The sequence below is a fragment of the Entelurus aequoreus genome, linkage group LG28 (genome assembly GCF_033978785.1).
Source record: "Entelurus aequoreus isolate RoL-2023_Sb linkage group LG28, RoL_Eaeq_v1.1, whole genome shotgun sequence".
NCBI lineage: Eukaryota > Metazoa > Chordata > Actinopteri > Syngnathiformes > Syngnathidae > Entelurus > Entelurus aequoreus.
The window spans coordinates 12,291,270-12,314,138 of record NC_084758.1 but is presented as its reverse complement, the minus strand read 5'-3'; the positions used below and the strand labels follow the sequence as shown (position 1 = coordinate 12,314,138).

At 28.2% G+C, this 22,869-nt stretch overlaps 1 protein-coding gene across 7 annotated transcripts in view; it reads right to left on the bottom strand.

Annotated features, from left to right (window-relative positions):
* Window positions 1–251: 251 nt before the first annotated feature.
* prom1a (prominin 1a) overlaps window positions 252–22,869 on the bottom strand; it is a 366,218-nt gene continuing 343,600 nt past the window's right edge. For 3 of the 7 annotated variants that reach the window (XM_062039974.1, XM_062039977.1, XM_062039975.1), the window contains 3 exons: window positions 12,894–12,982; window positions 12,566–12,594; window positions 252–651 (listed from right to left, as the gene is read on the bottom strand). In XM_062039974.1, coding sequence (XP_061895958.1) covers window positions 12,913–12,982 — 70 coding nt within the window. In that variant the 3' untranslated portion in view covers window positions 252–651; window positions 12,566–12,594; window positions 12,894–12,912. Of the gene's footprint in view, window positions 652–12,565; window positions 12,595–12,893; window positions 12,983–22,869 lie in introns of those variants that run through there. The other 4 variants (XM_062039976.1, XM_062039981.1, XR_009824913.1 and 1 more) reach the window with 3 other exon arrangements.

Here is a 22,869-nt window from a genome sequence, read left to right as displayed (position 1 = left end):
TGTCAAAAATGAAGTAAAAAACATCATTTTTGGCCTGTGTTGAGATCTTGAGTGCTGTTAGAAACGCACTAATTTTGAACATGATCCGGATAAAAATGCGACCTCTGTTTAGCGCACAAAAAACATCGGACGTAGGCCGCCTGTGAACGAAGTGAAGTTGAGAGTATTTTGACGCTCGAGTTGCTGCTAAGCTAACAACAAGATAGTTTGAAAGAGCGTAGCGTTCTTTTAAAAAGCAGTAAATGCCAAAATGAAAGGCAACCAGTCTTTATGCAACGACATTAGCAACCTAGTATTCAAAATATTGTAAACATTGAAAGTCCACTTTTTGTTTCCCCGTAAAGGTTGTTGACAAATAACCAAGCTAACCTTTTAGCGTGCGTTGTTACCTTCCTGCCACTACTTAGCGTCACGGTTGGCGTGAAATAGCGTCAAGTCCAGGTGAGACCCGTGTAAACAAGAGTTGAGGGAACGGAACCATCCGGAACCAGCCTGGTCCAGATGGAGAACAAGGTCATGCCCTGCGGAAACATCTTGGCCGAGTAAGGATGAAGATTTAAAACTTTAAAAAAATTCCAAGAATTCTTCTTCATGACAGAAAAATCTCGATGTTTAGTTCAGTCAGGTTCAAAGTTCCATGAAGGAAGAATCCTGCACACACAAAAAGTGATCAAAGGTATTTATTTACAGACAGACATCATTTTGTATGACATCATTGTTTCTTTTGTTAATATCAGAGTGTGTTCTGCTAAAATGTCCAAGCACACATACAGACACTTCAAATGTATATATAGTAAATAAATCATATTTTGATGAGGGAAATCAAAACAATTCTACAAAAATAATTTGTATGATAATAAAATCAATAAGTTCTGCAAGAAGGTGAAATATTTTAAGTGAATAACATCATTTTAAGAGGAAAAAATAATGTCACCAAAAAAAAAAAAAAGTACCGTATTTTTCGGACTATAAGGCGCAATTAAAATCCTTTCATTTTCTCAAAACTCGACAGTGCGCCTAATGTACAGCATAATTCTGGTTGTGCTTACCGACCTCGAAGCTATTTTATTTGTTACATGGTGTAATGATAAGTGTGACCAGTAGATGGCAGTCACACATAAGAGATAAGTGTAGACTGCAATATGATGGCAGTCGCACATAAGAGACACGTGTAGACTGCAATGTGATGGCAGTCACACATAAGAGATACGTGTAGACTGCAATATGATGGCAGTCACACATAAGAGATACGTGTAGACTGCATTATGATGGCAGTCACACATAGGAGATACGTGTAGACTGCAATATGATGGCAATCACACATAAGAGATACGTGTAGACTGCCATATGATGGCAGTCACACATAAGAGATACGTGTAGACTGCAATATGATGGCAGTCACATATAAGAGATACATGTAGACTGCAATATGATGGCAGTCACACATAAGAGACACGTGTAGACTGCAATATGATGGCAGTCACACATAAGAGATACGTGTAGACTGCAATATGATGGCAATCACACATAAGAGATACGTGTAGACTGCAATATGATGGCAGTCACACATTAGAAAAACATGTAGACGGCAATATGATGGCAATCACACATAAGAGATACGTGTAGACTGCAATATGATGGCAGTCACACATAAGAGATACGTGTAGACTGCAATATGATGGCAATCACACATAAGAGATACGTGTAGACTGCAATATGATGGCAATCACACATAAGAGATACGTGTAGACTGCCATATGATGGCAGTCACACATAAGAGATACGTGTAGACTGCAATATGATGGCAGTCACACATAAGAGATACGTGTAGACTGCAATATGATGGGAGTCACACATAAGAGATACGTGTAGACTGCAATATGATGGCAATCACACATAAGAGATACGTGTAGACTGCAATATGATGGCAATCACACATAAGAGATACGTGTAGACTGCAATATGATGGCAGTCACACATAAGAGATGCGTGTAGACTGCAATATGATGGCAATCACACATAAGAGATACGTGTAGACTGCAATATGATGGCAGTCACACATAAGAGATACGTGTAGACTGCAATATGATGGCAATCACACATAAGAGATACGTGTAGACTGCAATATGATGGCAGTCACACATTAGAAAAACATGTAGACGGCAATATGATGGCAATCACACATAAGAGATACGTGTAGACTGCAATATGATGGCAGTCACACATAAGAGATGCGTGTAGACTGCAATATGATGGCAGTCACATATAAGAGATACGTGTAGACTGCAATATGATGGCAGTCACACATAAGAGATACGTGTAGACTGCAATATGATGGCAGTCGCACATAAGAGATACGTGTAGACTGCAATATGATGGCAGTCGCACATAAGAGATACGTGTAGACTGCAATATGATGGCAGTCGCACATAAGAGATACGTGTAGACTGCAATATGATGGCAGTCGCACATAAGAGACACGTGTAGACTGCAATATGATGGCAGTCACACATAAGAGACACGTGTAGACTGCAATATGATGGCAGTCACACATATTGCGAAACAAAACGCCAGATAATATGACTGCCATCATAAGTGCCATTTTGTGGTCCTTTGACACACACCATAATAATACTCGTATGTTGAAGCACAGTACGTCTGACTATGGTAGCTGTAATGCACCGACAATCCATCAAGCGGTGCGGCTTCGTAGCTTAACAAAGTTGTACTAAAACATTTTGACAGATTTTTGAGCTCCGTGTGTAATGTTCTGTATTTTCAATGGAACATATAAAGTTTTGGGGTTGTTCACTTGAGTCATATTGCAGTCTACACGTATCTCTTATGTGTGACTGCCATCATATTGCAGTATACACATATCTCTTATGTGTGACTGCCATCATATGGCAGTCTACACCTATGTATTATGTATGACTGCCATCATATTGCAGTCTACACGTATCTCTTATGTGTGACTGCCATCATATTGCAGTCTACACGTATCTCTTATGTGTGACTGCCATCATATTGCAGTCTACACGTATCTCTTATGTGTGACTGCCATCATATTGCAGTCTACACGTAGCTCTTATGTGTGACTGCCATCTACTGGTCACACTTACCATTTCACCATGTACCAAATAAAATTGCTTCAAGGTCGGTAAGCACGAGAATGTTAGGTGCACCGGGTTATAAGGCGCACTGTCGAGTTGTTCTTCCATTATGTTGATTATTGTAATTTAGTCCTTAAATAAAATAGTGAACATACTAGACAACTTGTCTTTTAGTAGTAAGTAAACAAACAATTAATTAGTCTGCTGACGTATGCAGTAACATATTGTGTCACCTATTATTTTGTACACATTATGAGGGACAAACTGTAAAAAAATATTATTAATCTATCATTTACTGTTAATATCTGCTTATTTTCTGTTTTAACATGTTCTATCTACACTTCTGTTCAAATGTAATAATCACTTATTCTTCTCTTCTTTGATACTTGACATTAGTTTTGGATGATACCACACATTTAGGTATTGATCCGATACCAAGTAGTTACAGGATCATACATTGGTCATATTCAAAGTCCTCATGTGTCCAGGGACTTATTTACTCACTTTATAAACATAATATAACAGTTTTTTAAACGAAAGAAGATGTTGTGATGCCAAAATCGACTAAATACACTCTTGTACTTGGTATCATTACAGTGGATGTCAGGTGTAGATCCACCCATGGTGTTTGTTTACATTGTGACGCTGGTGAGCTACGGTGTGTAGTGAAGCGTGTTTAGCTATTCCTCGTCCTCCAGTGATAATGCTACTTGTAAGAAACTTACTTTATTTCTCGCCATGGAGACCAGGATTAGTGATTTAGAAGTAGCTAAAACACTGTGGATGTACGTTAGCCGCTAGCTAGCTAGTCCTGTCTTAAAGCAGCTCTTCCTGAGGGTGTTTCAGTGTTATAACTTCACCTTTATCTTGACTTTTTACACCAAAAATGCGTCCATTCTCCCTGTGTCTGCTTGTAAGTACTCTGTGTGTGCGCGCTGCCGAACACGCTCCTCTGCTCGTAAAACCAGCAATGACGCGACGTGACGACGACGGGGGCGGGAATTATTCAATCCAGTGCTTGTAGAAAAACTCGTAGAACCGGTACTTTTTAAAAGGCGGTATAGTACCGAATATGATTCATTAGTACACAAATGTTTTGATTGTTTGTTATGGTTAAGGCAGGGATGTCCAAAGTGCGGCCCGCAGGTAATTTTTTAACGGCCCCACGGCACATTCTAAAAATACGATAAAAAATAAATAAAAAACATAAAAAGTAGTATAAAAGAGTAAACAGGTGACAAAAAAATGTGTTGCTATGTTGACTCTAATAACACTAAGCTGTCATGCAGGCTGTTTCTTTCTTTGAAACATAATAATGAATAAAATGTTATTATGAATTATTGACCTATTCAAGGCCACATTAAATATTCCACTTTGAGATATTTTTTGGGGAAAATGTTGCATATTTTGTGTTTGCCATATAAAAAACTATGTTTTTTTAGTTTTTTTTTAAAAGGGCCTAAAATGAACAAACAAGGAACATAATAAACAACAATACAACTTATAATTGACGGATAGATCTGAAGTTGATCTCGAGACTATTGTGTTAACAGTTTAAAAAAAAATTACGATTTATTTTTTTTGTGTAAAAGTTTTCAAGTCTTAATAAACATGTCGGAAATAGGGATTTATTATCGGAATATTGACAATGTTTCTTGGAGGAAATAATCACAACTTGATTCTTGCATTACAACTTTTTTATGTTTCACTGGAATTTCTGCTTGTTGAAATTATTTTTTTCGGGGGGGGGGGGGGATTAATCTTGTCGAAAACAAATAATTTGTTGGACTAAATTTTTATTTGCGAGCATCAAAAATGTGTCTCTTCTTCATGACACATAGGCTCCAGTAGATTTATGCTGCTTTAACATCTGCTGACTGAAGAATCCTCCATCAAGTCTTTTATTGGGCGCCAAACAATCATCCATGCCACACCCACTTCAAGTCCACTACTTTTTGTATATATAACTATATATATATAATATATAACTTTATTGCAATAAAGTTATATTATTGCAGGAATAAAGTTATAATAATATAGGATCACAGTTATATTATTGCGAGAATAAAGTCAAAATATTGTAGGAATAAAGTTATAATATTACAGGGATAAAGTAAAAATATTATAGGAATAAAGTTACATTATTGCAGGAATAAAGTCAAAATATTATAGGAATAAAGTTATATTATTGCAGGAATAAAGTCAAAATATTATAGGAATAAAGTTATATTATTGCAGGAATAAAGTTAAAATTTTGTAGGAATAAAGTTATATTACTACACAAATAAAGTCAAAATATTGTAGGAATAAAGTGATATTATTGCAGGAATAAAGTCAAAATATTATAGGAATACAGTTATATTATTGCAAGAATAAAGTTAAAATATTATAGGAATTAAGTTATATTATTGCAGGAATACAGTTAAAATATTATAGGAATATAGTTATATTATTGCAAGAATAAAGTCAAAATATTATAGGAATAAAGTTATATTATTGCAGTAATACAGTTAAAATATTATAGGAATACAGTTATATTATTGCAAGAATAAAGTCAAAATATTATAGGAATAAAGTTATATTATTACAGGAATAAAGTCAAAATATAGGAATAAAGTTTTATTATTGCAGGAATAAAGTTAAAATATTAAAGGAATACAGTTATATTATTGCAAGAATAAAGTCAAAATATTATAGTAATAAAGTAATATTATTGCAGGAATAAAGTTAAAATATTATAGGAATACAGTTATAATATTGCAAGAATAAAGTCAAAATATTGTAGGAATAAAGTTATAATATTACAGGAATAAAGTAAAAATATTATAGGAATAAAGTTACATTATTGCAGGAATAAAGTCAAAATATTATAGGAATAAAGTTATATTATTGCAGGAATAAAGTCAAAATATTATAGGAATAAAGTTATGTTATTGCAGGAATAAAGTCAAAATATTATAGGAATAAAGTTATATTATTGCAAGAATAAAGTTAAAATATTGTAGGAATAAAGTTTTATTATTACACGAATAAAGTCAAAATATTGTAGGAATAAAGTTATATTATTGCAAGAAGAGAGTCAAAATATTATAGGAATAAAGTTATATTATTGCACAAATAAAGTCACAATATTATTGGAATAAAGTTATATTATTGCAAGAATAAAGTTAAAATATTGTATGAATAAAGTTATATTATTACACAAATGAAGTCAAAATATAAGAATAAAGTTATATTATTGCAAGAATAAAGTTAATATATTGTAGGAATAAAGCTATATTTTTACAAGAATAAAGTCAAAATATTATTGAAATAAAGTTATAATATTACAAAAATAAAGTCAAAATATTGTAGGAATAAAGTTATAATATTACAGGAATAAAGTTATATTACGGAATAAAGTCAAAATATTATGAGAATAAAGTTATATTATTGCAAGTATTAGGTCAAAATATTGTAGGAATAAAGTTATATTATTGCAAGAACAAAGTCAAAATATTGTAGGAATAAAGTCAAAATATTGTAGGAATAAAGTTATATTATTGAAAATATAACGTTAAAATATTGTAGGAATAAAGTTATATTATTACATGAATAAAGTCAAAATATTATAGGAATAGAGTTATATTATTGCAAGAATAACGTTAAAATTTTGTAGGAATAAAGTTATATTACTACACAAATAAAGTCAAAATATTGTAGGAATAAAATTATATTATTGCAAGAATAAAGTCAAAATATTGTAGGAATAAAGTTATATTATTGCAAGAATAAAGTCAAAATATTGTCGGAATTAATGGATGGATGGATGGAAGTTATATTATTGCAAGAATAAAGTTAAAATATTGTATGAATAAAGTTATATTATTACACAAATGAAGTCAAAATATTATAGAAATAAAGTTATATTATTGCAAGAATAATGATATAAAGTCAAAGTATTGTAGGAATAAAGTTATAATATTACAGGAATAAAGTCAAAATATTATAGGAATAAAGTTATATTATTGCAAGAATAAAGTCAAAATATTATAGGAATAAAGTTACATTATTGCAGGAATAAAGTCAAAATATTATAAGAATAAAGTTACATTATTGCAGGAATAAAGTCGAAATATTATAAGAATAAAGTTACATTATTGCACGAATAAAGTCACAATATTATTGGGATAAAGTTATATTATTGCAAGAATAAAGTTAAAATATTGTATGAATAAAGTTATATTATTACACAAATAAAGTCAAAATATAAGAATACAGTTATATTATTGCAAGAATAAAGTTAATATATTGTAGGAATAAAGCTATATTTTTACAAGAATAAAGTCAAAATATTATTGGAATAAAGTTATAATATTACAAAAATAAAGTCAAAATATTGTAGGAATAAAGTTATATTATTACAGGAATAAAGTCAAAATATTATAGAAATAAAGTTATATTATTGCAAGAATAAAGTCAAAATATTGTAGGAATAAAGTTATAATATTACAGGAATAAAGTCAAAATATTATAAGAATAAAGTTATATTATTGCAAGTATTAGGTCAAAATATTGTAGGAATAAATTTAAATTATTGAAAGTATAACGTTAAAATATTGTAGGAATAAAGTTATATTATTACATGAATAAAGTCAAAATATTGTAGGAATAAAATTATATTATTGCAAGAATAAAGTCAAAATATTGTAGGAATAAAGTTACATTATTGCAGGAATAAAGTCAAAATATTATAGGAATAAAGTTATATTATTGCAGGAATAAAGTCAAAATATTATAGGAATAAAGTTATGTTATTGCAGGAATAAAGTCAAAATATTATAGGAATAAAGTTATATTATTGCAAGAATAAAGTTAAAATATTGTAGGAATAAAGTTTTATTATTACACGAATAAAGTCAAAATATTGTAGGAATAAAGTTATATTATTGCAAGAAGAGAGTCAAAATATTATAGGAATAAAGTTATATTATTGCACGAATAAAGTCACAATATTATTGGAATAAAGTTATATTATTGCAAGAATAAAGTTAAAATATTGTATGAATAAAGTTATATTATTACACAAATGAAGTCAAAATATAAGAATAAAGTTATATTATAGCAAGAATACAGTTAATATATTGTAGGAATAAAGCTATATTTTTACAAGAATAAAGTCAAAATATTATTGGAATAAAGTTATAATATTACAAAAATAAAGTCAAAATATTGTAGGAATAGTTATATTATTACAGGAATAAAGTCAAAATATTATAGAAATAAAGTTATATTATTGCAAGAATAAAGTCAAAATATTGTAGGAATAAAGTTATAATATTACAGGAATAAAGTTATATTACGGAATAAAGTCAAAATATTATAAGAATAAAGTTATATTATTGCAAGTATTAGGTCAAAATATTGTAGGAATAAAGTTATATTATTGCAAGAACAAAGTCAAAATATTGTAGGAATAAAGTCAAAATATTGTAGGAATAAAGTTATATTATTGAAAGTATAACGTTAAAATATTGTAGGAATAAAGTTATAATATTACAGGAATAAAGTTATATTACGGAATAAAGTCAAAATATTATAAGAATAAAGTTATATTATTGCAAGTATTAGCTCAAAATATTGTAGGAATAAAGTTATATTATTGCAAGAACAAAGTCAAAATATTGTAGGAATAAAGTCAAAATATTGTAGGAATAAAGTTATATTATTGAAAGTATAACGTTAAAATATTGTAGGAATAAAGTTATATTATTACATGAATAAAGTCAAAATATTATAGGAATAGAGTTATATTATTGCAAGAATAACGTTAAAATTTAGTAGGAATAAAGTTATATTACTACACAAATAAAGTCAAAATATTGTAGGAATAAAATTATATTATTGCAAGAATAAAGTCAAAATATTGTAGGAATAAAGTTATATTATTGCAAGAATAAAGTCAAAATATTGTCGGAATTAATGGATGGATGGATGGAAGTTATATTATTACAAGAATAAAGTTAAAATACTGTATGAATAAAGTTATATTATTACACAAATGAAGTCAAAATATTATAGAAATAAAGTTATATTATTGCAAGAATAATGATATAAAGTCAAAGTATTGTAGGAATAAAGTTATAATATTACAGGAATAAAGTCAAAATATTATAGGAATAAAGTTATATTATTGCAAGAATAAAGTCAAAATATTATAGGAATAAAGTTACATTATTGCAGGAATAAAGTCAAAATATTATAAGAATAAAGTTATATTATTGCAGGAATAAAGTCGAAATATTATAAGAATAAAGTTACATTATTGCACGAATAAAGTCACAATATTATTGGGATAAAGTTATATTATTGCAAGAATAAAGTTAAAATATTGTATGAATAAAGTTATATTATTACACAAATGAAGTCAAAATATAAGAATACAGTTATATTATTGCAAGAATAAAGTTAATATATTGTAGGAATAAAGCTATATTTTTACAAGAATAAAGTCAAAATATTATTGGAATAAAGTTATAATATTACAAAAATAAAGTCAAAATATTGTAGGAATAAAGTTATATTATTACAGGAATAAAGTCAAAATATTATAGAAATAAAGTTATATTATTGCAAGAATAAAGTCAAAATATTGTAGGAATAAAGTTATAATATTACAGGAATAAAGTTATATTACGGAATAAAGTCAAAATATTATAAGAATAAAGTTATATTATTGCAAGTATTAGGTCAAAATATTGTAGGAATAAATTTAAATTATTGAAAGTATAACGTTAAAATATTGTAGGAATAAAGTTATATTATTACATGAATAAAGTCAAAATATTGTAGGAATAAAATTATATTATTGCAAGAATAAAGTCAAAATATTGTAGGAATAAAGTTACATTATTGCAGGAATAAAGTCAAAATATTATAGGAATAAAGTTATATTATTGCAGGAATAAAGTCAAAATATTATAGGAATAAAGTTATGTTATTGCAGGAATAAAGTCAAAATATTATAGGAATAAAGTTATATTATTGCAAGAATAAAGTTAAAATATTGTAGGAATAAAGTTTTATTATTACACGAATAAAGTCAAAATATTGTAGGAATAAAGTTATATTATTGCAAGAAGAGAGTCAAAATATTATAGGAATAAAGTTATATTATTGCACGAATAAAGTCACAATATTATTGGAATAAAGTTATATTATTGCAAGAATAAAGTTAAAATATTGTATGAATAAAGTTATATTATTACACAAATGAAGTCAAAATATAAGAATAAAGTTATATTATTGCAAGAATAAAGTTAATATATTGTAGGAATAAAGCTATATTTTTACAAGAATAAAGTCAAAATATTATTGGAATAAAGTTATAATATTACAAAAATAAAGTCAAAATATTGTAGGAATAGTTATATTATTACAGGAATAAAGTCAAAATATTATAGAAATAAAGTTATATTATTGCAGGAATAAAGTCAAAATATTATAGGAATAAAGTTATATTATTGCAAGAATAAAGTTAAAATATTGTAGGAATAAAGTTTTTTTATTACACGAAAAAAGTCAAAATATTGTAGGAATAAAGTTATATTATTGCAAGAAGAGAGTCAAAATATTATAGGAATAAAGTTATATCATTGCACGAATAAAGTCACAATATTATTGGAATAAAGTTATATTATTGCAAGAATAAAGTTAAAATATTGTATGAATAAAGTTATATTATTACACAAATGAAGTCAAAATATAAGAATAAAGTTATATTATTGCAAGAATAAAGTTAATATATTGTAGGAATAAAGCTATATTTTTACAAGAATAAAGTCAAAATATTATTGGAATAAAGTTATAATATTACAAAAATAAAGTTAAAATATTGTAGGAATAAAGTTATATTATTACAGGAATAAAGTCAAAATATTATAGAAATAAAGTTATATTATTGCAAGAATAAAGTCAAAATATTGTAGGAATAAAGTTATAATATTACAGGAATAAAGTTATATTACGGAATAAAGTCAAAATATTATAAGAATAAAGTTATGTTATTGCAAGTATTAGGTCAAAATATTGTAGGAATAAAGTTATATTATTGCAAGAACAAAGTCAAAATATTGTAGGAATAAAGTTATATTATTGAAAGTATAACGTTAAAATATTGTAGGAATAAAGTTATATTATTACATGAATAAAGTCAAAATATTATAGGAATAGAGTTATATTATTGCAAGAATAACGTTAAAATTTTGTAGGAATAAAGTTATATTACTACACAAATAAAGTCAAAATATTGTAGGAATAAAATTATATTATTGCAAGAATGAAGTCAAAATATTGTAGGAATAAAGTTATATTATTGCAAGAATAAAGTCAAAATATTGTCGGAATTAATGGATGGATGGATGGAAGTTATATTATTGCAAGAATAAAGTTAAAATATTGTATGAATAAAGTTATATTATTACATGAATAAAGTCAAAATATTATAGGAATAGAGTTATATTATTGCAAGAATAACGTTAAAATTTTGTAGGAATAAAGTTATATTACTACACAAATAAAGTCCAAATATTGTAGGAATAAAATTATATTATTGCAAGAATAAAGTCAAAATATTGTCGGAATTAATGGATGGATGGATGGAAGTTATATTATTGCAAGAATAAAGTTAAAATATTGTATGAATAAAGTTATATTATTACACAAATGAAGTCAAAATATTATAGAAATAAAGTTATATTATTGCAAGAATAATAATACAAAGTCAAAATATTGTAGGGATAAAGTTATATTATTGCAAGAATATAGTCAAAATATTATAGGAATAAAGTTACATTATTGCAGGAATAAAGTCAAAATATTATAGGAATAAAGTTACATTATTGAAGGAATAAAGTCAAAATATTATAGGAATAAAGTTACATTATTGCAGGAATAAAGTTGAAATATTATAAGAATAAAGTTACATTATTGCAGGAATAAAGTTGAAATATTGTAGGAATAAAGTGACCTTATTACAGGAATAAAGTTGAAATATTATAAGAATAAAGTGACCTTATTACAGGAATAAAGTTGAAATATTATAAGAATAAAGTTACATTATTGCAGGAATAAAGTTGAAATATTATAAGAATAAAGTGACCTTATTACAGGAATAAAGTTGAAATATTATAAGAATAAAGTTACATTATTGCAGGAATAAAGTTGAAATATTATAAGAATAAAGTGACATTATTGCAGGAATAAAGTTGAAATATTATAAGAATAAAGTTACATTATTGCAGGAATAAAGTCAAAATATAGGAATAAAGTTACATTATTGCAGGAATAAAGTTGAAATATTATAAGAATAAAGTTACATTATTGCAGGAGTAAAGTTGAAATATTGTAGGAATAAAGTGACCTTATTACAGGAATAAAGTGACCTTATTACAGGAATAAAGTGAAACTATTACCTTGTCTTCATGTCCACATGTCATGGCCGCTGTGGACGCCACACAAAAGGAAACATGGATCACATTTTTTTGCAATCAAGTCTGTGACTTGGTGATCAATAAAAGGAGGGCAGGAAAAACAATGTTAGGACAGGAAAATGACATCCATCTTTAATATTGTTAACATGCTGTTAGCCTGAAGAACTTTGTGTGCATTCAACATTAATACACAACAGTTGTCACGTTGTGGAAATGGTGAATAAAAAGAGAATATGGAAACGGGGTTTGTACATTGAGGGTCCACAGCGAGCTGCAGTGTTGGAGAGAAGAAGAAGTGGTAGTTTGTTACCTGCCAGGACACAAAGAAGTCACCAGTCGATGTGTCTTGGAGGAGCCGAGGCCCTTGGGAACCTGTTGATGGTGTCATAGGTGGGGATGCTAACACAGGAGAACGTCAACGTCAGTTAGCACTAAAACAACCTTTTTCACTTACTGGGTTAAAAACAAGCTCATTAAAATGGTGTCAGGTCCAGAAAGAAGCTTTAAAGGTCCCCTGTTATGCAAAACTTTTCAACTGTACAACTTGCAATATGCTAACTAACATGATGTTAAAATGTAATGTTAGCATGTCGCTCACATAGCTGTTGCAGTGTTGCTAACCTAGCAACATGTAGCTATGCTAGTCTTGTTAACCTAATGTTGAAATGTCATTTTAACATGTAGCTCACATAGCTATGTTAGTGTTGCTAACCTAGCATGATAAAATGCACTGTTAGCATGTTGCTCATATAGCTACAGTATGTTCATGTTGCTAACCTAGCATGAGGTTAAAATGTAACGTTAGCACGTAGCTCACATGGTTATTCTAGTCTTGCTCACCTAACATGATATCAATATGTAACGCTAGCAAGTTGCTCACATCGCTACGTTAGTCTTGCTAACCTAGCATGATGTTGAACTGTAATGTTAGCATGTCGCTCACATAGCTGTTCTAGTGTTGCTAACCTAGCATGATAAAATGTAATGTTAGCATGTAGCTCATGTAGCTATGTTAGTCTTGTTAACCTAATGTTGATATGTCATTTTTACATGTTTCTCACATAGCTATGTTAGTGTTGCTAACCTAGCATGATAAAATGCACTGTTAGCATGTTGCTCATATAGCTACAGTATGTTCATGTTGCTAACCTAGCATGAGGTTAAAATGTAACGTTAGCACGTAGCTCATATAGTTATTCTAGTCTTGCTCACCTAACATGATATCAATATGTAACGCTAGCAGGTTGCTCACATCGCTACGTTAGTCTTGCTAACCTAGCATGATAAAATGTAATGTTAGCATGTCGCTCACATAGCTGTTCTACTGTTGCTAACCTAGCATAATAAAATGTAATGTTAGCATGTAGCTCATGTAGCTATGCTAGTCTTGTTAACCTAATGTTGAAATGTCATTTTAACATGTAGCTCACATAGCTATGTTAGTGTTGCTAACCTAGCATGATAAAATGCAATGTTAGCATGTTGCTCATATAGCTACAGTATGTTCATGTTGCTAACCTAGCATGGGGTTAAAATGTAACGTTAGCACGTAGCTCACATGGTTATTCTAGTCTTGCTCACCTAACATGATATCAATATGTAACGCTAGCAAGTTGCTCACATCACTACGTTAGTCTTGCTAACCTAGCATGATAAAATGTAATGTTAGCATGTCGCTCACATAGCTGTTCTAGTGTTGCTAACCTAGCATAATAAAATGTAATGTTAGCATGTAGCTCATGCAGCTATGCTAGTCTTGTTAACCTAATGTTGAAATGTCATTTTAACATGTAGCTCACATAGCTATGTTAGTGTTGCTAACCTAGCATGATAAAATGCACTGTTAGCATGTTGCTCATATAGCTACAGTATGTTCATGTTGCTAACCTAGCATGAGGTTAAAATGTAACGTTAGCACGTAGCTCATATAGTTATTCTAGTCTTGCTCACCTAACATGATATCAATATGTAACGCTAGCAAGTTGCTCACATCGCTATGTTAGTCTTGCTAACCTAGCATGATAAAATGTAATGTTAGCATGTCACTCACATAGCTGTTCTAGTGTTGCTAACCTAGCATAATAAAATGTAATGTTAGCATGTAGCTCATGTAGCTATGCTAGTCTTGTTAACCTAATGTTGAAATGTCATTTTAACATGTAGCTCACATAGCTATGTTAGTGTTGCTAACCTAGCATGATAAAATGCACTGTTAGCATGTTGCTCATATAGCTACAGTATGTTCATGTTGCTAACCTAACATGATATCAATATGTAACGCTAGCAAGTTGCTCACATCGCTACGTTAGTCTTGCTAACCTAGCATGATAAAATGTAATGTTAGCATGTCGCTCACATAGCTGTTCTAGTGTTGCTAACCTAGCATAATAACATGTAATGTTAGCATGTAGCTCATGTAGCTATGCTAGTCTTGTTAACCTAGCATAATAAAATGTAATGTTAGCATGTAGCTCATGTAGCTATGCTAGTCTTGTTAACCTAATGTTGAAATGTCATTTTTACATGTTTCTCACATAGCTATGTTAGTGTTGCTAACCTAACATGATAAAATGCACTGTTAGCATGTTGCTCATATAGCTACAGTACGTTCATGTTGCTAACCTAGCATGAGGTTAAAATGTAACGTTAGCACGTAGCTCATATAGTTATTCTAGTCTTGCTCACCTAACATGATATCAATATGTAACGCTAGCAAGTTGCTCACATCGCTATGTTAGTCTTGCTAACGTAGCATGATAAAATGTAATGTTAGCATGTCACTCACATAGCTGTTGTAGTGTTGCTAACCTAGCATAATAAAATGTAATGTTAGCATGTAGCTCATGTAGCTATGCTAGTCTTGTTAACCTAATGTTGAAATGTCATTTTTACATGTTTCTCACATAGCTATGTTAGTGTTGCTAACCTAGCATGATAAAATGCAATGTTAGCATGTTGCTCATATAGCTACAGTATGTTCATGTTGCTAACCTAACATGATATCAATATGTAACGCTAGCAAGTTGCTCACATCGCTACGTTAGTCTTGCTAACCTAGCATGATAAAATGTAATGTTAGCATGTCGCTCACATAGCTGATCTAGTGTTGCAAACCTAGCATAATAAAATGTAATGTTAGCATGTAGCTCATGTAGCTATGCTAGTCTTGTTAACCTAATGTTGAAATGTCATTTTAACATGTAGCTCACATAGCTATGTTAGTGTTGCTAACCTAGCATGATAAAATGCAATGTTAGCATGTTGCTCATATAGCTACAGTATGTTCATGTTGCTAACCTAGCATGGGGTTAAAATGTAACGTTAGCACGTAGCTCACATGGTTATTCTAGTCTTGCTCACCTAACATGATATCAATATGTAATGCTAGCAAGTTGCTCACATCGCTACGTTAGTCTTGCTAACCTAGCATGATAAAATGTAATGTTAGCATGTCGCTCACATAGCTGTTCTAGTGTTGCTAACCTAGCATAATAAAATGTAATGTTAGCATGTAGCTCATGTAGCTATGCTAGTCTTGTTAACCTAATGTTGAAATGTCATTTTAACATGTAGCTCACATAGCTATGTTAGTGTTGCTAACCTAGCATGATAAAATGCACTGTTAGCATGTTGCTCATATAGCTACAGTATGTTCATGTTGCTAACCTAGCATGGGGTTAAAATGTAACGTTAGCACGTAGCTCATATAGTTATTCTAGTCTTGCTCACCTAACATGATATCAATATGTAACGCTAGCAAGTTGCTCACATCGCTACGTTAGTCTTGCTAACCTAGCATGATAAAATGTAATGTTAGCATGTCACTCACATAGCTGTTCTAGTGTTGCTAACCTAGCATAATAAAATGTAATGTTAGCATGTAGCTCATGTAGCTATGCTAGTCTTGTTAACCTAATGTTGAAATGTCATTTTAACATGTAGCTCACATAGCTATGTTAGTGTTGCTAACCTAGCATGATAAAATGTAATGTTAGCATGTCGCTCACATAGCTGTTCTAGTATTGCTAACCTAGCATGATAAAATGTAATTTTAGCATGTAGCTCATTTAGCTATGCTAGTCTTGTTAACCTAATGTTAAAATGTAATTTTAACATGTAGCTCACATAGCTATGTTAGTGTTGCTAACCTAGCATGATAAAATGCAATGTTAGCATGTTGTTCATGTTGCTAACCTAGCATGAGGTTAAAATGTAATGTTAGAACGTAGCTCACATAGTAGGTAACCTCATGGTAGGTTAGCAACATGAACATACTGTAGTTATATGAGCAACATGCTAACATTGCATTTTATCATGCTGGGTTAGCAACACTAACATAGCTATGTGAGCTACATGTTAAAATTACATTTTAACATTAGGTTAACAAGACTAGCATAGCTACATGAGTTACATGCTAAAATTACATTTTATCATGCTAGGTTAGCAACACTAGAACAGCGATGTTCATGCTAACATTACAGTTAGTCTTGCTTGTCTTGCTCACATAACATGATATCAATATGTAACGCTAGCAAGTTGCTCACATCGCTATGTTAGTGTTGCTAACCTAGCATGATGTTGAACTGTAATGTTAGCATGTAGCTCACATAGCTGCGCTATAGTCACTAATAAAGTTACGCTAATATTGTTCACCTATCACAATGTTAAAATGTAATGGTAACATGAAGCTCACATAGCTATGCTAGTGTTGCTAATCTAGCATGATGTTAAAATGTAATGTTAGCATTTAGCTCACAAAGCTATGCTAGTGTTACTAACGTAGCATGAAAAAATGTAATGTTAGCATGTAACTCATGTAGCTACACCTAGCATGATATATGCTAGTCTTGTTAACCTAATGTTAAAATGTAATTTTAACATGCAGCTCACATAGCTATGCTAGTGTTGCTAACCTAGCATGAAAAAATGTAATGTTAGCATGTAGCTCATGTAGCTATGCTAGTCTTGTGAACCTAATGTTAAAATGTAATTTTAACATGTAGCTCACATGGCTATGGTAGTGTTGCTAACCTAGCATGAAAAAATGTAATGTTAGCATGTAGCTCACGTAGCTATGCTAGTCTTGTTAACCTAATGTTAAAATGTAATTTTAACATGTAGCTCACATAGCTATGTTAGTGTTAGTGCTGTTAAAAAAATGTCATTTAAAACATGTTTGCATGAAGTTGTGTTACACGCGGACAGGAAGTGAGTACACAACAACCCAACAACAAAGCATGCTGTTAAAAAAATGTCATTTGTCTTGTTGTTTGTGTGTGTCATTGAAGAGAAAAGCAAAATAAAGTCCAAGCTTAGTTTTGACATGCTTGCCTCTCTGGGAACAAAATGATCAGGCGCACATTCAGAGGATTTTGGTTGACTCTAAACGAGAAGAAAAAGTCACTTTGCTAGCGAACCAAAACTTTCTCACTTAAATTGGCAAAGAAAAAAAGCAAATTCAGTCGTTTTGAGCAAATAAAGTCAAAATATTATAGGAATAAAGTTATATTATTGCAAGAATAAAGTCAAAATATTATAGGAATAAAGTTATATTATTGCAAGAATAAAGTCAAAATATTGTAGGAATAAAGTTATAATATTGCACGAAAAAGTCAAAATATTGTAGGAATAAAGTTATATTATTGCAAGAATATTGTTAAAATATTGTACAAATAAAGTTATATTATTACACAAATTGAGTCAAAATATTATAGGAATAAAGTTATATTATTGCAAGAATAAAGTTAATATATTGTAGGATTAAATTTATATTATTACATGAATAAAGTCAAAATATTGTAGGAATAAAGTTATATTATTGCAAGAATGAAGTCAAAATATTATAGGAATAAAGTTATATTATTGCAAGAATAAAGTCAAAATATTATAGGAATAAAGTTATAATATTGCACGAAAAAGTCAAAATATTGTAGGAATAAAGTTATAATATTGCACGAAAAAGTCAAAATATTGTAGGAATAAAGTTATATTTTTGCAAGAATATTGTTAAAATATTGTACAAATAAAGTTATATTATTGCACAAATTGAGTCAAAATATTATAGGAATAAAGTTATATTATTGCAAGAATAAAGTTAATATATTGTAGGATTAAAGTTATATTATTACATGAATAAAGTCAAAATATTGTAGGAATAAAGTTATATTATTGCAAGAATGAAGTCAAAATATTATAGGAATAAAGTTATATTATTGCAAGAATAAAGTTAATATATTGTAGGATTAAAGTTATATTATTACATGAATAAAGTCAAAATATTGTAGGAATAAAGTTGTATTATTGCAAGAATAAAGTCAAAATATTGTAGGAATAAAGTTATATTATTGCAGGAATAAAGTTATAATAATATAGGAATACAGTTATAATATTGTAAGAATAAAGTCAAAATATTATAGGAATAAAATTATATTATTGCAGGAATAAAGTCAAAATATTGTAGGAATACAGTTATATTATTGCAACAATAAAGTCAAAATATTGTAGGAATAAAGTTATATTATTACAAGAATATAGTCAAAATATTATAGGAGTAAAGTTATATCATTGCAAGAATAAAGTTAGTATATTGTAGAATTAAAGTTATATTATTGCAAGAAGAAAGTCAAAATATTGTAGGAATAAAGTTATAATGTTACAGGAATAAAATAAAAATATCATAGGAATAAAGTTATATTATTGCAAGAATAAAGTCAAAATATTGTAGGAATAATGTTATAATATTACAGGAATAAAGTTATAATATTACAGGAATAAAGTCAAAATATTATAGGAATAAAATCATATTATTGCAAGAATGAAGTCAAAATATTGTAGGAATAAAGTTAAATTATTGCAAGAATGAAGTCAAAATATTTTAGGAATAAAGTTATATTATTACACAAATAAAGTAAAACTATTATAGGAATAAAGTTATATTATTGCAAGAATAAAGTAAAAATATTATAGGAATAAAGTTATATTATTGCAAGTATAAAGTTAAAATATTGTAGGAATGAAGTTATATTATTGCAAGAATAAAGTTATAATATTACAGGAATAAAGTAAAGATATTTTTTCAGAATAAAGTTATATTATTGAAAGAATAAAGTCAAAATATTATAGGAATAAAGTTATATTATTGCAATAATAAAGTCAAAATATTGTAGGAATAAAGTTATATTGTTGCAAGAATGAAGTCAAATTATTGTAGGAATAAAATTTTAATATTGCAAGAATAAAGTCAACATATTGTAAGAATATAGTTATATTATTGCAAGAATGAAGTCAAAATATTGTAGGAATAAAGTTATAACATTGCAAAAGTAAAGTCAAAATATTGTAGGAATAAATTTAAATTATTGCAAGAATAAAGTCAAAATATTATAGGAATACAATTATATTATTGCAGGAATAAAGTCAAAATATTGTAGGAATACAGTTACATTATTGCAACAATAAAGTCAAAATATTGTAGGAATATAGTTATATTATTACAAGAATATAGTCAAAATATTATAGGAATAAAGTTATATCATTGCAAGAATAAAGTTAGTATATTGTAGAATTAAAGTTATATTATTGCAAGAATAAAGTCAAAATATTGTAAGAATAAAGTTATATTATTGCAAGAAGAAAGTCAAAATATTGTAGGAATAAAGTTATAATGTTACAGGAATAAAATAAAAATATTATAGGAATAAAGTTATATTATTGCTAGAATAAAGTCAAAATATTGTAGGAATAATGTTATAATATTACAGGAATAAAGTCAAAATATTATAGGAATAAAGTCAAAATATTATAGGAATAAAATTATATTATTGCAAGAATGAAGTCAAAATATTGTAGGAATAAAGTTAAATGATTGCAAGAATGAAGTCAAAATATTTTAGGAATAAAGTTATATTATTACACAAATAAAGTAAAACTATTATAGGAATAAAGTTATATTATTGCAGGAATAAAGTTAAAATATTGTAGGAATGAAGTTATATTATTGCAAGAATAAAGTTATAATATTACAGGAATAAAGTACAAATATTTTTTCAGAATAAAGTTGTATTATTGAAAGAATAAAGTCAAAATATTATAGGAATAAAGTTATATTATTGCAATAATAAAGTCAAAATATTGTAGCAATAAAGTTATATTGTTGCAAGAATGAAGTCAAAATATTGTAGGAATAAAATTTTAATATTGCAAGAATAAAGTCAACATATTGTAAGAATATAGTTATATTATTGCAAGAATGAAGTCAAAATATTGTAGGAATAAAGTTATAACATTGCAAAAGTAAAGTCAAAATATTGTAGGAATAAAGTTAAGTTATTGCAAGAAAAAAGTCAAAATATTGTAGGAATAAAGTTATATTATTGCAAGAATGAAGTCAAAATATTATAGGAATAAAGTTATATTATTGCAAGAATAAAGTTAATATATTGTAGGATTAAAGTTATATTATTACATGAATAAAGTCAAAATATTGTAGGAATAAAGTTATATTATTGCAGGAATAAAGTTATAATAATATAGGAATACAGTTATAATATTGCAAGAATAAAGTCAAAATATTATAGGAATACAATTATATTATTGCAGGAATAAAGTCAAAATATTGTAGGAATACAGTAATATTATTGCAACAATAAAGTCAAAATATTGTAGGAATATAGTTATATTATTACAAGAATATAGTCAAAATATTATAGGAATAAAGTTATATCATTGCAAGAATAAAGTTAGTATATTGTAGAATTAAAGTTATATTATTGCAAGAAGAAAGTCAAAATATTGTAGGAATAAAGTTATAATGTTACAGGAATAAAATAAAAATATTATAGGAATAAAGTTAAATTATTGCAAGAATAAAGTCAAAATATTGTAGGAATAATGTTATAATATTACAGGAATAAAGTCAAAATATTATAGGAATAAAGTCAAAATATTATAGGAATAAAATTATATTATTGCAAGAATGAAGTCAAAATATTGTAGGAATAAAGTTAAATTATTGCAAGAATGAAGTCAAAATATTTTAGGAATAAAGTTATATTATTACACAAATAAAGTAAAACTATTATAGGAATAAAGTAAAACTATTATAGGAATAAAGTTGTATTATTGCAGGAATAAAGTAAAAATATTATAGGAATAAAGTTATATTATTGCAAGTATAAAGTTAAAATATTGTAGGAATGAAGTTATATTATTGCAAGAATAAAGTTATAATATTACAGGAATAAAGTAAAGATATTTTTTCAGAATAAAGTTATATTATTGAAAGAATAAAGTCAAAATATTATAGGAATACAGTTATATTATTGCAATAATAAAGTCAAAATATTGTAGGAATAAAGTTATATTGTTGCAAGAATGAAGTCAAACTATTGTAGGAATAAAATTTTAATATTGCAAGAATAAAGTCAACATATTGTAAGAATATAGTTATATTATTGCAAGAATGAAGTCAATATATTGTAGGAATAAAGTTATAACATTGCAAAAGTAAAGTCAAAATATTGTAGGAATAAATTTAAATTATTGCAAGAAAAAAGTCAAAATATTGTAGGAATAAAGTTATATTATTGCAAGAATAAAGGTAAACATATTGTAGGAATTAAGTTATATTATTACAGGAATTCAGTCAAAATATTGTAGCAATAAGGTGATATTGCAAGAATGAAGTCAAAATAATGTAGGAATAAAGTTATAATATTGCAAGAATAAAGTCAAAATATTGTACGAATAAAGTTATATTATTACACAAATAAAGTCAAAATAAAGGAATAAAGTTATATTATTGCAAGAATGAAGTTAATATATTTTGTAGGAATACAAATATATTATTACATAGATAAAGTCAACATTTTGTAGGAATAAAGTCATAATATTACAAGAATAAAGTTACATTATTGCAGGAATAAAGTTTAAATATTGTAGGAATAAAGTTATATTATTACACGAATAAAGTGAAAATATTATATGAATAAAGTTATATTATTGCAAGAATAATGTTAAAATTTTGTAGGAATAAAGTTATATTATTACACAAATAAAGACAAAATATTGTAGGAATAAAGTTATAATATAGTTAAGTTAAAGTTAAAGTTAAAGTACCAATGATTGTCACACACACACTAGGTGTGGTGAAATTTGTCCTCTGCATTTGACCCATCCCCTTGATCACCCCCTGGGAGGTGAGGGGAGCAGTGGGCAGCAGCGGTGCCGCGCCCGGGAATCATTTTGGTGATTTAACCCCCAATTCCAACCCTTGATGCCGAGTGCCA